Below are 17,147 nucleotides of genomic sequence, written 5' to 3' on the forward strand. Positions count from 1 at the left end.
ATTTCACGGCCAAAAAACATTTGTACTGTATAAACACAATGATTAGACGGTGTTTACTGAACAAACTGCCATTTCCTCACACACAGATGTTGATATTTTACGTCCTGTGTCGTTTAAAGTGCACATTGACTGCCACAGCACCGACTGTGGCAGTCAACGTTTCACAACTTTCTGAAGGTAAATGGAGACAACTTTGACAATGTAACGTATACTTTCGAGAAATCATGTAATGACACCGAAGATGGGATGAGAGTGGACGAGTGGGGGGGGGGACTTGCATACTGTCTGGTTTACTTACAGCTCCTTCAAAGACGCTGTCGTAGATGTTGTCAGTGGCACACTGAGGGCAGGTGAACGTGAACCTCTCACAGTCTTTGAAACGCTCTTCATCGCTCAGTTGGAGCGAAGCTCCCAGCGTGTCTTCGGCCTCCTCCTCCCTCTGGTACTGCTGCTGAGCCCGGAACTGGCTGGGGTCCAGACCTGACATGGACAACAGCTTTCATTAAACAGTGTTTTAACCTTTCTTTAACATGAATCTAAAGTCATGTTGAACAAAAGGTTAATGTCTGATGAGGGAAACAAGAGACGTCTGATCCAAACCACTCAATTTTATGACGATAAGACGTGAAACATCCACGTTGTGCTTTTAATAGACTCTGCTTTGAAATGACAGCATTACTATGTTTGGCTGGCTCAGCTGTCATTGGACTATAAAACAAAGGAATCACAATTCTATTGCCAACACATAGAAAGAAATTAGTAGCAACACACATATGCGTCATGGCCAAAGTTGATTCATAAAATCTTCTTTGCATGAAATTTCATTTATTTCCAAGAATAACCTGACACTTCAGTCATATTGGGCCGCTCACTCTTAATCTACTTAACTTACCCAGCCACGTGGCTATGACCACACCGTCAATGCCCTCGATGGGCTCACAGATGCGCGACACCACGGGGTGGATCTGCTGGGCCAGGTAGTACTGATTGTCCAGACTGAGTCCCTCCTGCTTCTGGAGTTGTTCCAAAGCGTAGGCTCTTTGACTGGCTGCCAGCGTAGAGCCATCCTGTGCAATAAAGAACAGACATACAGTGGTTTCAGCTGTCGATTATACCTTATACTAATACACTCAGCAGTATCTATTTGTACATGTAAAAACAAATAAGAAAAATCCTCAGAGAACATGTTTCTGTCTCTTTAATGATCACACACCTTGCAGATAATGTATGAGACTGTGTCTCCAGCTTTGACCCGTCGGCCACTCTGAGAGTTGATCCACAGTGCCACATGAACGTGAGGGAGGCTCTTCTTGTCCGGATAGTCCTGAGGATCCTTAGTCAGTGCCTGAAAGAGTGCGTGTGAGTGTGAGTGTGTGACAACATCGGATGATAGGCAGAAGTAAGAAAATGCATCAGATAGAGTTCTATGGTAAATTATATACATTGAAATAGCACTTTTTTGGGGGGGATGAAAAACCTGAGTGACCAGTTTTATACCATGTTCATTGCATAATTGGTGTCACGTTAACGCTCCGTTATTGACAGATTTTTTTTCCTACCATGACGGAAAAATCTGAGGGCTGTCTGTCATTTTGACAGCTTTACCACCGTAACTTCATCTAATTCATACACAACACTGTTAATAACCAGTTATAGACCACCTGTATCATCATGGAGATAAGTACATCTATCAGATAAAAAAATAGGTTCCCCCACGGAGCTTTTGAGCATCATCTCTGACCTCAATACGGCACCTATCCGGACGCTGACAGTGCACTGAAGAGCTACGGACTGGAGGCCCGGGAGCTATGACGATGCAGCTTTGCCACTGGTACAGAGAGAGCGGATGCTGCGAGAATTCCTCCCAATGAAACGAGCAGTTGCAGGGTCGGGAAATCCCACAGTATTCACAGAGTCTCGCTGATTTAAATCACTTCCCTCGAAGAAATGTCTCCCCGACTTTGGAGCTGGTCGAGTCCAGGCAGAGTGTGGTTTCAGGAGACGCGAGCATAAGCGAGTTTAAGTCCCAGCAGAGGAGGCTGAAGGTTTGAGTTCATTCAGGGCAGGCTACGGGTCAGCCGAGTTCAGTTTAATTTCTTGTGAATAGTGACTGTATTCTGTATCTTTGCATCTTTGCCGAGATATCACGCTGCGGTGTTTTAGTGGCCTCGCTCTGCTGTCACGGTGGAGAAATATAAAGCAAGGGAAAAAATTCTGACTGTGAAAACATTAAGCCCTGTGAATGTTACTGTGGTCAGTTTGTTTTTGAAAATCAAACACTATTATATAGACTGTGTGTCATTATCTAATTCAAATGGATAAAAATAGACTGCATACAACCCTGTACATTTTTCTGAGATGCGACGTCCTCACCTTGTTTATCTCGTACTGGTTGAGAGGTATAGATCCATTTGCTACCTTCTCTCCCACTTCCATCAAATGTTTCTGGATGTTCTCCACAATGACATCCCGACTCTGGTCCGACAAGATCTGACCAATCACATAGCTGTGGGATAAGGCGAGGGGTCGTTGATCAAAAATTATTAAGGGACAAAATCAATAATAACGTGATCATGCATAAGCATATTTGGGTTATTCCTTTAAACTGACGCACTTGCCACATTCTTTGGCCAGGTCACACCAATCCCTGCGGACAATGTCCAAGCCTTTGAGCTCCTGCTTGACGCTGTACTGTCCTTCACCGTGGTTCTCCACAACCAAGGCGGCGTATTTCTTTTTCTTCAGCAGTAGAAGTGACTTAAACACACCGTCAATGTCGATCTCCAGTAGTTTGTACAGCTTGTTCACTTCCGCCTTCACCTGGGAGCAGTAAACAAGTAACCAGGACGCACGGTGGAACACGTCATTTAATACAGAGGCGAGAGAAAACATACATGTTGTATGTTGCTATGTATTCATGAGATGAAAACCTTCAGCTGCAGCAAAAGAAACTCATGGACAGACCTTATTCCCAAGTTTGAAGACTTCCTCCAGAGACCTGCTGTTGGTGTTGATCATAATTGAGTCAGTATCTCCATAGATGACTTCCAGATTCATCTACAGCACAGGAGAGTTTCAAACTGAGGTTTGGACCATAAATCAAACTGCCTGACATCATAAAGCTCTTTTAAACGTAATCAGTCTCTAAAATTTCAGAAAATCATTCCGACCGATGGGTTTCAGTAGAATTGAACGACTGACAGAATCGCCAATTAACTGAGAGAATTTCATCAAACTTTTTGATTAAAATGTATGCGTATAATTTAAATTGACATGCATACATTTAAATGTATTAGGTGTTGCAGAAATGACAGTGGCAATATGTTCGATATATTCACCTAAAATTAAAACAAACAACAGGTTACTGAATTTATGCAGACAAAAAGCAGGTTTGAGCCAATAAAAGAAAACTAACATGTCAGAAAAAAATAGTAACATGTTTACATATGTATTATTCTTTTTTATTGTTATTATTATTATTATTATCATCATTATGGATAAATGTGTCCGCCTTTACTTTACATTGATTGAATATAGGTGTTCGGACGCAGAATAGTGCAAGGTGTGGCGATAGCTCACCTTCTGAACCAAGTCTTTTGTGTGCATCAGAATCTAGAGGGGAGAGTAAACAACAGCATGAACGTGCTCCTGATATCAACAACAAAAAGCAAAGCAGTACATACACAGGCACAGTAAACAAGCAAACAATGATTAAATATTGTATGTTATTTGTTCAGTGTGTGTGTGCGTGTGTGTATGTCCATGCATGTGTGTGTGCGTGGACATGGAAGCAAAGCAGGTGACTTGCTTTTAAATGGAGGATAATTGGCTAAGAGGGCAATTACGAAAGTGTGCTGTGACAAGTCCTTTCAACCCACACACACACACACACACACACACACACACACACACACACACACACACACACACACACACACACACACACACACACACACACACACACACACACACACACACACACTAATGACTCATAATGGCCTTTATCACCCACAGCAGAGTGACAGACAAATAAGAGAATTGTGGTAATGCAGGTTGTCCACTGCTTGTGCGCGGTGTGTGTAAGACGGTGAGATCTGAGCAACAGAGGGATCTTAACAGGTGGGGCTCAGAGGAGTGGAGGTTTCGGTGGGGGCCCGCTAATCTGGGGAGGGACGCACGTGTGACCTGTCACCAGCAATCTGCTCTTCAATCAACTACAGCTGCATTTATACACACACACACACACACACACACCCCAACTCACACTCTGCTCCGTGTGGGGGGGACAAGGACGTGCCTATTTCAGAGTGTCAGGAGGGGGCGGGGTCAGGCTCCAGTGGAATTGTGTGTGGGGGGGCGTTCCACTCCCTGAAACCAGAGTGGGACTTTTAAGCATGCTTTATGGGCTGCTACATACCAGTGTGCGGCAGGGGGAGTTTGACTCATTCAAAGAACAGCCAACTCCATTAAGGACCACGGTCAAGGTCAAGGTCTCGCCACACACACATACACACACATGTTTGGGACATACTGTATACACATATGCACTGTGCTGCTATGCTTCAATTGAGCTACAACTTTTATCTGAAATTTATGAAAATCAAACTCAAGCCACTTGAGTTCAAGGAATAAAGCCGAGAAAAGAGGTCATCTGAAATAATTACTGAGCAGACAATCACAACACCGCAGCATCTGTAGCAAGAGTTTTGGTTTCCACAACATACGTGGCATCTGTGGACTTACTTAGTACTCAAACTTCTGGAAGAAAAAAGAGAAGTGACAGCTCTGACTTCAGCCGGTTGAATATAATAATCAGATTGTGTGAAACGAATGTAGATAAATCAACTCATACTCAGCAGCCATAATTTCTGACTCACATTCTAATAATAATGGTTTTCTAGACAATTTTAAAGCTGTGTAAAGGCAAAAGATTGTATTATTCACGGCGATAAAAGCCTTCAAGTTTATGTTGAAGTCGACGCTCTTTCCTTTTCCTTGCAGCTGTAAAAGCAGTTCAACGCTGCTTTTAGCAAAACGTAGAGGTCCAACACTTAGGCCGCATACAAAGCAATCAGACACTATTCAAACTCCTTCCCTTTTGTCCCCCTCATTTGTTTTATTGAAAGTGTATGCAAAAAGTTAGTTAGCAGTGAGTGGGGGACACATTTGCCAAAGCCAGGCTAGTCGAAAACATCATTTTATCTTTGTAAACAAACGATGGGTGGGTACGTGCAGGTGTATTTGCATATAGCATATAAAGCCACATCAAGTGACATCACACCACAACGTCACCGAGGATGCTTTTCAAATGACCGATGTGAACAGAAGCACTCGGAGCTGTCGGTTCCAGATACTTCTACATCTTAACTCACACCTGTCTTTACTAAAGTCTCACTGCTGGTGAAGGCTACAGATAAATCACATTTATTTCAGTAGATATTGCAATAGCTCTACAGCAGGCGGAGTTAAAATGGACTCAATCAAATTTGTGTCGGAAATTATCGTTCAGGAATCCGTATCGCAGTCCAGATATTTGTATCCACACCCTTGCCAACATCGGTTGTTTACAGTCTGAACACACAGAGATGTTTGAATATGATCAAATTCAAGCACTCAGGCGTCTGTAACACTTTTATTATTATTATGAGCAGACGAGGAGAACAATCGGAGAGCAGACAAAAGGAAAGACTGGAGAGTTTGAAGACCCGAGAGCGGAGTGAGGCGAGAGGCGTTGATGTAATTGATGTGTGGACTCATTTAGACAGGTTTTCCATATGCTGTCACTTCCAGCAGGACACACTGCATTAAGGAATGAACCATGTGAAAGACAAGTCATTTGACCATGACACTGGAATGTGTGCAACTGACGGAGTGTGTGTGTGCGCTCATCTTTAAACACATACCAACACACACATACTATATTAACCAATGCAAACACATATTCCCAGGGGGTAAAACGTGTGTGTGTGTGTGTGTGTGTGTGTGTGTGTGTGTGTGTGTGTGTGTGTGTGTGTGTGTGTGTGTGTCTCTTCTCTCTGATGACTACACGAGTCACTACAGTAGACGGTGGAAATACTGCAGCCAAAAAACTAATAAATAAATAAATAAATAAGAAATAAACCACTCTCCATTTGCAGCTTATTGAATACAAGACTAATCTCATGTGAGGTGGTGAGGTGAAACAACATATCTGCAAATGTCACTTTGATTTCTGGGAAATTGTGACAAACATAGTGGCTGACATTTAACAGAGCAACTGACAAACCAAATTTCATTCAGAGTTTAAGATAACTTGATAATTATCAACTTCTATGACATATGGTTCGACAGTAATCACAATATACGATATTATCACTTATCGGGACTAAAACAACTTACAATGAAATTTGTTAATTGTGAATGAAGAAAAATATCAATATTTCACAAAGTGCTTGCGATCTATTTGTTAATGTGCCGATGGGGAGCTGTATCTTTCCTCATGATTAATCGCAACTCTTTTGGTCAGGATAATCGTGACATAAACTTTTAAAAAGTTGCCCCGAACAAAACATTGCTTAACGGATATTAACGGCACCATATCGGTATCAGCTGACATCAAATGTAAGATGTATGATCAGATATCAGCAAACAGAGACTGATGACTAAAACAGGAGGTTGAACCGGCTGCTCCCTCCTTAATGTCTAAGCTGACACCATCTGAAACTACTATTTTATAATGATAATTTATTTTTGCACAATGAAGAAAAACGTATATCTACTTCTGCTGCCACATGAGTATGCAAAATATTATGTTAATCTCACCCTAAAAGAGAGTAAATTACATCTGCAGTTGAGCCCAGGGAAAGCAGATACCGGCGACAAGTCCAATATCTCACATCCCTACTTTGCTTCAGATCTTATGAATGAATCTTCTTGTCTAAGAGTGCAATTTAAAACGCACTGATACAAATAAGACCATTTCAGTTTCTCTACCTATCATTTGCGCTACCGTCTACTCGGTAAATATCTCCAATCTGTTCAGATATCTTCCATTCACCTCTTCCCTCATTGTCCTCACACGGTAATACATCACTTAATTGTCTCATGTTCCTGCTTTTCACTTCAACACCTTGCTGTTAATACTGTGTAATTACACTGGACAGTAATTGAGCAGCTCACTGACAAATCCTCCCACAGAGTGAAGGATCAGCACAGAAGCATTGTAGGCAGAAACAACTGGATTATTTTATTTTTTACATTTGCAATTTCAATTTGCAGTTCTACTCCTCATCATTCATCCTGTATGTGCCACACAACCACACCATGTTGGCATGTATAGGTATAGGTATGTAGCAGTGCAGTAACTGGTGGAACTATATTTAAACTTGCATTGATAAGGGCAGGCTGCACTGCCGACATACGAAACTGCATCAGATTTAGCGAGGTGTGGCTAATAAACTGATAAGTGAGTGTTTATGAGTGCTCACGTTTCAGTTCAAATGTCTCCGGGGTCAGAGGTCAAATGGAAAAAGACACAACTTGTCATACACATGTACAGACGGAGCTGACTGAACAGACAAATGCCTCTTTTAACTGCTGCAACTCAAGGGGAGAGCAGGTATGTCAATTCCCTGCCACATATTACCATACTAATGTAACACAAGCAAATTGATCCATTAAGTTCTTCATTTCATGTAATTGCAAGAAAAAACCTGCAGAGAAATTGGACCTATTGTCCTCGACTGTGTACATAACAATTCAACAAAACTTCACAAAACTTCTGGGAACCTTGTTCCTGCTAACGTTATGAAAAGCTGTGGTTTCTGTAAGTGGTGCTACAGGACTCTGTGGCAGTCAGAGCTGCCACGATGTGACAGGCCCACAGGTCATTACTGAATAACAAATCTATTCTCGTCCACGGGCATGAATAAACCGACAGAGACCTTTGTCATTTCAACAAGTTCAAGTGAAGGAAATTGACCTGGACTTTCATTTATTTTATTCACCTTTCGGCAATCTGCACTGGGCTTTTCCCACTTTGCAAATACTGTGCATTTAACAGCGTCTCGTGTCTTTGCTTGTGCACCTGTGCATCCATTAGTTTTGATTTATTGCACCCTGTCATGCTAATTGATGAGTGGTGCAGCCTTGTTGTGATATCCGCCTTCCGCCAGCTGCTGTTCGGCTATTTGTTTGCCTAATCGCGCATTTATGCGTTTCCTCGTGATGCCACTTTCATATATTCTTTGATTTCAATCTGCTTTTCAACACACATATTAAGTCTGAATATTGCTCTTAACCAAGCCCTTTGGCGCAGCGTCACATTGTTAAAACATGTCAAGGAAGAAATAAAGATGATATGGACAGAATAAAGACAGATAGGTGGACTAAAGGACATCATGTCCACCCTCAATCTCCAATGTTGCCCGCACACACACACATACAGACGGCATGTTAAAGCTCAATGTAGCAGAGGACCCTTGTAAAAAAAGCCTGGGGCACAAGTGACGATTGTTTTGAAAAACACTCAGCTGAAAAGCATTTTGGGATGACAGTCGGTCGCCTGAAATAGCACCTGTGGAGGAACACGCCACTGCTGGGGCTGCAGAAGCACAGGAAACACAAGTGTGCATGCTCCAATGAGAGAACAACGTTACACACAAACAATCGCACAAGATTAAAACCATTTATGTTTAGCGGAGCTCAGTAACGCGCTCACAGAGAAAGGAAATACTTCTTGTGCTAAAACTATGCCACTTTTATGCAAAAATGCAAGAGGGTGAAAGACAAAGACACACACACACACCTGTCCTGGCACATGCCAAAGCTGTGTTATCATGCCTGCTGCTGCCGTGAGGGTCAATCTGTTTTAAAGCTCTGTCAGATTTAATACGGCCGGCTGAGATCCCAAACACCAGCACTCATCAAAAATGGACTCAACTCAACTGTTGTACAATTGAAAACCTGATATTTCAGCAGCGGGAAAGGATTTTTTACATTACATTACATGTGATTTTATCCAAAATAACTTACACTAAGTGCATTTCAACATTTGGGTACAAACAAGATCTAGACAGTGAGTGATTTTAAATTTTAAAATTAAATTATTAGATTCAAATGTAATTCATACCCACCTACTGTACATCAGTCTTGAGTGTGATTATAAAATAAAAGAGTTGATTCAGTGATGATGATTCAACAGACATGATTCCATTCAAATATTGAGTTAGTTTAGACATATTTTATCAAAATACATACAAGAGATAGGACATAGCTAAATGAAATAAGTATTATTACTTCACCATGAACCTATGTTTTCTAGTAAAACAATTTATAAAGCACCATCGTGGCATGTTTTCATAATGACTTCTATCACACGCCAAAGCATGACACAGAAATATGGAGTGCCATACAAAAAGAAAATTAAAAAAAAAGGGTAATTTTAAAACTGGAGCATAAAATGTACTGTGAAATTATAGCTTCTGTCTACAGCACAAAGGTTTAAATCCTGGATTAGAATCAGGAAAGTAAACTATAACCACACACAATACATGCTGGAATAATCATATTATACCGTTTATCTGATTAAATGATGATTACATCACCAATCCAAATGCAATATTCAAAAAGTAGAATTTCAAGCTACATGCCATTTAATTGTCCTAATGCCTTTATAATCAATGCAACAGATCAAGCCTATGAAATCATAAATCAAGTTAAATTAAAATATTCAATTTGAACGGGAACATATGTACCACCTTCCAGCCAAGTCGGCCAAAACCATTTACTAATTATCCTCTTGTTTTCAACCCTATCAGTGTCCCAGACTAAAGACAGCAGATGTCAGATCAATCCATTATCAATTATAATCCCCGTCACAGCCCGGTCTCACATGGCCTCATTAGTAGGTGTTACCGAAGTTGCAGTTTAAATTCTGAAACCTTGTCCTGGCCACTGTCAGCCCTCACAGACAAGCTAATGTAGCCAAAATAGCAGCGCCGCTCCCATGTGACTATTTGTTAAGTCCACTCGTATCATGAGTAAAGCCGGCTCTTAAAGAGGACTACAGGACCATGGAAACATGCAGCCCTCATTTCCCCAGACACGAGAATACACACACACACACACACAGCAGTGTAAGCAGGCTTATGTATTCTTACATCTAATTTGGGAAAATGTAAAAACAACCCCGGTGATTCTGAGATAGCAGCAGTGATTTGAGACACTGCATGAAAGAAACGGGGGGCCACAATGTTTCTCCACACACCAACGCCGTGTCAGATATGGTGTACTTCACCGGGACAGAAGAAAAAAGAAACGAGGGACTGCATTTAGGGCTGAATAATTATTGTTTATACTGAAATGACAATTATAAAAATGTGATTAGCAAATCGAAAAAGGCTGCCGTTTATTTCTTCTATTTTTGATGTTCCATCTTCTAATGCCTGCCCCACACTCGAGGATAATTGGTCTGGTCCTTCCAACAATCGTAGGTGCCTTCTGGGTTTAGACTGATTTAAACAGATCATCTGGCCATATCATCTTGTAGTATGAGGGGTTAACGGACACATCTGATGCACCACAGTCTTCCCGATTTCAAATCTTAAGTATTAAAACGTGTTTGAAATTCACGACTGCACAGCAGAGCCCCACAGTAACCATTGAGAGTGAGTTGACCTGGCTGCCAAGAGTGCGACGAGGATGAGTGTGAAGTCCAGTGGTCAGAAGAGAAAGAGGATAAACTAGTGGATTTATGGCAACAGTATGATTGCTTAAACACTAAAGCCAAGAAGCACTGCAATCAAAACCAACAACTAACAGTTAAATTAATCCGCAACAAATTTGTCGGCAAGGTTGCCCCTTATTCGACCGTGTCACCATTATTACAGCATTTCAAACCCACAACACAGAGAATACCGACATGAATTACACCACAAATCACATTCGATGTTTTCCTCAAATCATTCAGCCACCAACATCGCAGGCAACAATATTTACTCAGACTTCATTACACGCGTACAAATAAAGGTTTAACCTAAAGTGAACCTTGACCTCTCCACACCCTCGGCTCTGTCACCCAAGACCACTTCTATTCTTCACTCCACATGCCACCCAATAATGTCAACTACGAGCTCCTGTCGGGCTGTTTTTAAACACAAGGACAGAGACTCAATTACAGCAGAATGGCTTTCAGGAGTCATCGTCAAACCTGAGACAGACACACACACACACACACACACACACACACACACACACACACACACACACACACACACACACACACACACACACACACACACACACACACACACACACACACACCTGCTAATGGTCATCAGATTAGCTGGCAAAAGGGTCGAAGGTGAAACCAATCTGCGTTCCGCAACAATCAGCGGCTTCCACGAGCCTGTTGTTAACATCGCTTATTTAGAGCATATAAACACCAACAAACTAACACACACACACACAGACAGCTATCCTATTATGGACATACATTCATCAGGATTGTCTAATCAAAGCGTCATCCCCAATCTTAAACTGACCACAACTTAAATCTTAGCCATCTCGACCAATTCCTCAGGAATGAGGCTCTACCAGGTGTTGGTCTCAGTGAGGATTACTGGTCCTGGTTCATGTCAGAAAAGGTCCTTAAAGAGGCAACAAACACAAGTACACATGCAGATTTTGTTTTCAGTGACACATAATGGTGCGGCACCATTTTCACAGAAAATCCTTTTCTTTTATGTTATAGGTGAAGTTGTCAAGATGGAGTCAGGGATTCACCAGTCAGTTAGTCTTTAGCGGCTAAAAATAAGTCTCGCTGGTGTGAAAAATGCATTTATCAGCCGGTTATAACCACGGTCAATTTGTCGGTTACATATATCTATTTCTCTGTACCCGACCGCTCTCTGGCGAACATACAAAAGGACCCAAAATAACCCTGAGGGGTTGAGGGGGACATCAATCTGTGGTGGACCCTCGCCTGTGTAATCCTAAACCTTCACCTTCCTCTTAATACCCATCATCCCCCCCTTTAATACCCACACATACCAGGACAGAGGCGGGCCACAACAAATGGTGCACCGACAAAGGGCAGAGTTCGGCCAGTGGCACTTGTGCGCATTCATAGATGGGCATTAGCATACACACTGATAGAAGACATACTCCAGAAACACACGTACAAGTTAAGGGAAAGGGGGGTTAGTGGGGGTTTTCCCCTCTTAATTCAGCAAATCTGATCAGAAGAGCCACAGCCAAGGGTCCGTCAACCCCCCTCTAAGCCTCCTCGTCTAAACCCTTCTGAGTGCTGAGAAACCACTATGGCCCGGAGCCTGACCCATCCTGCCACAGGGGGCCAAACCTCAAATTAAAACCAGAGTGAGAGAAAGGTGACAGCTAAGCCAATCAATAAATACCCAGAACACACACTTTTTCACCCCAACACTTGTCCAAATAGACGAAGGGACCACGCCGAGGGGAGGGGCGGTGGATTTACGCTGTGGACCCAGTAGCGGCAAGGGCACGTGTCAAGATTACAAAAATAAAAAGCCTCCTAAATCACGATATGAAAGCCGAGTGCAAATGTGACGATTAAAATGGGGGCGGGGGTGCAAATGGCAATACCCACAAATACACTAGAAGCCCCGCTATAAATGCCAGCTGGCCTCTCTGGCTCGCCGCAGTCGGAAACTACCAAGAACTACTTGGCTTACGGTCAATTTAACTTTAGGGCCCCGATACAAATTCAATAAAAAGTGCTCACATTTGCGGAACCACACCATTCACTGGTCTGCTCAGGCTGACCAGTGTATGCATGGTCAGCACGAGGTGGCTCGACACTGACCCAAACACAAACGACTAGTTTACAGATTCAATTTTGATTTAAGGGTTTGATTCTTTTCATTAAAACAGAGACAAGCATGGATTTTTGAGCGAGCTAAATTTTCCATGACAACATATCACATTAACAGACGAACTCCTCGGCTGTGATCTCTGCAAACACACGACCGGCAGTAAAAATAGATGATCCATGATCATAGACGAGTAAACAAAACCCTAACATTGTGTAAAATGGGATCTTCTCCTGCCTCTTCAGCGAGCTAAGGTCTGTGCCGTGACGTCAGCTGACCGTTGGCTTCAGATCTGACCGATGACCTTATGTCGCACGTCTCTGTCACTTCTCTCACAAGTACTAAGGCAGTCAAGTCCTAATGAAACACAACTGGATGTGTTCAGTGATGCCTCTGACATTCAGAGCTTTACAATAACTTGTTTTACAAATGCAGCTTTTTCTTTATGAATTGAAAGTGAAGGTTTGTGTTATTCGTTGAAATTGTGTGGTCTAAAAACGTGTTTCAGTGTAACCAGTGATGTCAGTTCACGCTATAAAAAGGTACAGTGAGGTAGAGCCACACAATAAATCGTTTTCGACTCAAAATTGCAATTCAAAACAACAAAATCAGCTAAGTGCAAAGGCGGTTATGGAGGATAAAAGATGCCCAGAACCTGCCGACGATCACCACTTATCAACATTCACAGATTGAGTCAGAGCACATCTGACCAGAGTTTAAACTTCAACAGCAATAGTTATAATCCACTTATTTCAATGTCAAGGGACTGTTTACAAAAAAGTATCTCTCCTATTCTTATTGAAATTATATGAAATTTTATTTTTACTTTTATTTTGCGAAAAACTGTTTCCCAGTGAATATTGAACTAAAACAGCAATCACATTATCTTTCTGAAAAATCACAGTATTTTCCCCAAACCGTTCAGCCCTTCATTGGGATCAATACCGGAATTTTGAGCTCAAACTTGTGCCACTTAGCTACAAAACACTAATAACGAAGCAAAGATCTGTTTAAATTTTTTTGTCACTTTGGTTGAAGTTGATTTCAGCAAGTTATTGTTCAGAAAAGCAGATTGTTTGCCTTTTTTTATATACTGATGAGAAGAAAAAACAATAACTTTATTTTGCTCTACTTAGAAATAGGGAATCCAAATTCTCTGGTTAAACAAAACTGCATCGAAAAGGTGCAAAACAACAAAAAACCAGTCACCGTTTGACGCCGTGAAAGTGAAGCCTACACCTTGTCAGGGAGAAGCTGAAGATGCTTCTTGTTGGAGGTAAAATGTAATTAACCCATCCACCTCTGGCAGCTGACAGTGATACAAGCAGCGACTCTGGTGGGAGAGAAACTCCCACCTGTACCGGCAGCACATCGCTAACACACCTTTTACAATGTAGCCCTGTCAACCCAATAACAAACATGACTGGAGGCATGAAGTGACTGACACAACAACAAACACACACGCAGCGTTACTGCCCTGCCCTCTATTAGGGAACACAATGAGTGTGTAAGGGGATCTTAATGAAGGAGTCCCCTGAGGCAAAGCTTGATGCATCTGCTGAGGATGTGTACTGTTAGAGCTCATTAAAAGAACATGAGTACTACCACTGACGTAGGGGTGTGTGTGTGTGTGTGTGTGTGTGTGTGTGTGTGTGTGTGTGTGTGTGTGTGTGTGTGTGTGCACGCAGTGTTCAGTTACAGTACCACATTTAGCCACTGTCATGCCGCACACATGCTATGAAGCATGCATGCTCGCGTTGTTCCATTTGTGTGTGTTGACTTAAGTCATTACACAAGCAGAATTTCAGTGTGTGACTTTTTGTGTGTGTGTGTGTGTGTGTGTGTGTGTGTGTGTGGCATTTTGTTAGTGGAAAATGCTCATGCGGGACTATTGATATCAGCAGGATAACAGCAGGTTTCTTATTCTGACAAAATGAACTTGAAGGAATAATCACATTTATACACACGGGAAGAGCAGAGTGTGTGTGTGTGTGTGTGTGTGTGTGTGTGTGAGAGAAAAATAAATAACTATGTAAAGGGAACAGATGACAAATGTGAGATGAGAGAAAAACAAAAAATGAAGAGGGGGGATTGTGTGGAAACAAAAAGTAAAAGAGTAAGGAGTGGTGTTTGTGTGAAATTTGGTGCAGCAGTGCCATCTTGTGGATGAAAATGGAACTACATTTACTGATGTTGCTTTTTTTTCTGTTAACTTTGAAAATCACAAAAAAACGGTCAGACATCCTCAATATTAAGTTGGTCAGGGAGAACTTAACAGCCACAGAGTCATTACTGTGTGTGTGTGAGAGACTCACCTCTCTACCCTTGTGTGTGACCAGGGCTGCGAGTGGCTTTGCATAGAAGCGGCTGAAGCTGAATCCCAGGCAGCCGTACATGCTGTTAGCGGTCAGCTTCAGAGCCTTCTGACGGATATCATACTAAAAAGGAGCCACAACAACGATATCAAGTCAAACACATGCAAGCATTAGCACACGTCAAAGTCATCGTTGCTATGGGATCATGGTTTTATGGGGAAAGATGTAACGTAAAACATTCTTAACCTGGCTTGTACTTTTCATTTAATATTCACTTGTACACTTACCTCATGTATTATTTACTCATTTTAAATTGTGATTCACTTATCAACTGAATTCAATTTCATCTGTTACTACTTATGCGTTTAATTTACCTCCTGTTTAGATCACACATTAGTATTTTAGTCTCCAGGGGTTCTCCCTCGCAGCTGTTTGTGAATTCCACGATAGCGTTTCCTCACTCTCCTCCACTCTCTACTTTTCCTCACTTCCTTCTTTCCCTTCTTACTTCTTCTTCTTTTCCCCACTTCTTCACTTCTCCATTGCTGTTTTTACATAACACCAGCCATTTGTCGGCTGAAATGGTTGTTTGGTTGCTTTCTTTGATTTTGTTTTTGATCCTGTAAAGCACTTTGAGTTGCATTACCTTGTATGAAAAGTGCTATGTAAATGAAGTTTGACTGATTGTAGATGAAATGATCTTTTAAATATTATCTGTGAGAAGAATGTATACATGCATTTCTCAACTCTACAAGAGACTCCGTCATAATCCGTTAACTAGTACAAAAAAAAACTAACTCCACACCTCCTTGCTCATAGTTGCCTACATTAATAGGCAACTAGACATTAATAGACATGTTAGTGTAGAGCTGTCTGAATATTAGCACATGTACCTGCAGGTAAAGGTCTGGGTTGATGTCTTGCTGTTTCATCAGCTGTTTGACTTGTCTACGCCGCTCAACCAGCTTCCTGATTTCCTTGGGCAGGATCCCCATTTCCAGGTCGGAATCTGGAACCTCGGGAATGTCCTCCGAGTCATCGTCCTATAACAAACGCAACAAGAATTTTATTCAAAAAGTGGGAACTTTAAAGTAAACGTGTGAACAAGCAGCCGACAGACCTCATGTTTCTTCTTCTGGTTGTAAGCCTCCCTCTGCACAGTGGTGAAGCAGATGTTGAACTCCTGGATGATTGACGGATACAGGCTGTTGAAGTCGAGCAGCAGCACAAACTTGTCATAGAAACCTTAAAGAAGAGATGAATGGCGGTTAGAACGGGAAGGAAACAATGCATGTCTATAAAAAAAAGAAGAAGAGAGACTTCAAACACATCCTTACCAACTTTAGGATCCAACACTAGACCTCCAGCATAGGCAGCCTTCTTCTTTCTTTTGCCTTTCCCTGCATCAACGTCTTCCTCACCATCAGCCTGAGACATAGAAACAAAGACACAAATAAAAGCAGAAGACACTGGTTACAAAAGTTAAATAAAAAAAAGAGGAATCAGCGTTTGTGTGTGTGTGTGTGCATTTTTACCAGCTGAGCCTTTTTGAAGGACAGTTTGTCTGGGACGATGTAGTTTTTGTCATGGAAGGCGTGAAGCAACAGGAACTCATTCCTCTCAGATCGACCGCCCATCAGAGTACGAGACTGCAGAGAAGGACCAGGAATCAGGTGATTGAGGACATATTCTAAACCAGAGGTCACATGACATTTTATTAATCTGGCAGTGCATGACCCTGTGTTTGTGGTTAATACATTTTCAAGAGCTCATGACTTAATTACTTCAGGTAGATTTATTTTGGGGTTTTTTAAGAGTAGAGTTTTAGAGTAGGGTGCATGTTTACCATGACGTTCCCCGCGATGTTGGTAATCTGCAGGGCCAGTGGCAACACGTTGAGCTCACACATCATCTGGAGGACCAGCTTGGCATCCGTCCACGTCAACTCCAACAGGTAGAGCAGGTGAGGGGAGTCACTGACGAAGACAAGGCATTAACTCAG

General features: G+C 41.9%; 1 protein-coding gene across 1 annotated transcript in view; it reads right to left on the reverse strand.

Annotated features, from left to right (window-relative positions):
* pola1 (polymerase (DNA directed), alpha 1) overlaps positions 1 to 17,147 on the reverse strand; it is a 48,496-nt gene that overhangs the window by 24,760 nt on the left and 6,589 nt on the right. Inside the window, exons 21-33 of the mRNA XM_044040601.1 lie at positions 16,992 to 17,121; positions 16,681 to 16,794; positions 16,483 to 16,573; positions 16,266 to 16,390; positions 16,039 to 16,188; positions 15,146 to 15,268; positions 3,580 to 3,612; positions 2,965 to 3,057; positions 2,615 to 2,820; positions 2,374 to 2,506; positions 1,214 to 1,345; positions 893 to 1,067; positions 299 to 480 (exon numbers count right to left, since the gene is read on the reverse strand). Of these exons, the coding sequence (XP_043896536.1) occupies positions 299 to 480; positions 893 to 1,067; positions 1,214 to 1,345; positions 2,374 to 2,506; positions 2,615 to 2,820; positions 2,965 to 3,057; positions 3,580 to 3,612; positions 15,146 to 15,268; positions 16,039 to 16,188; positions 16,266 to 16,390; positions 16,483 to 16,573; positions 16,681 to 16,794; positions 16,992 to 17,121 (1,687 nt within the window). The remainder of the gene's footprint in view (positions 1 to 298; positions 481 to 892; positions 1,068 to 1,213; positions 1,346 to 2,373; positions 2,507 to 2,614; positions 2,821 to 2,964; positions 3,058 to 3,579; positions 3,613 to 15,145; positions 15,269 to 16,038; positions 16,189 to 16,265; positions 16,391 to 16,482; positions 16,574 to 16,680; positions 16,795 to 16,991; positions 17,122 to 17,147) is intronic.

The sequence above is a fragment of the Solea senegalensis genome, linkage group LG1 (genome assembly GCF_019176455.1).
Source record: "Solea senegalensis isolate Sse05_10M linkage group LG1, IFAPA_SoseM_1, whole genome shotgun sequence".
NCBI lineage: Eukaryota > Metazoa > Chordata > Actinopteri > Pleuronectiformes > Soleidae > Solea > Solea senegalensis.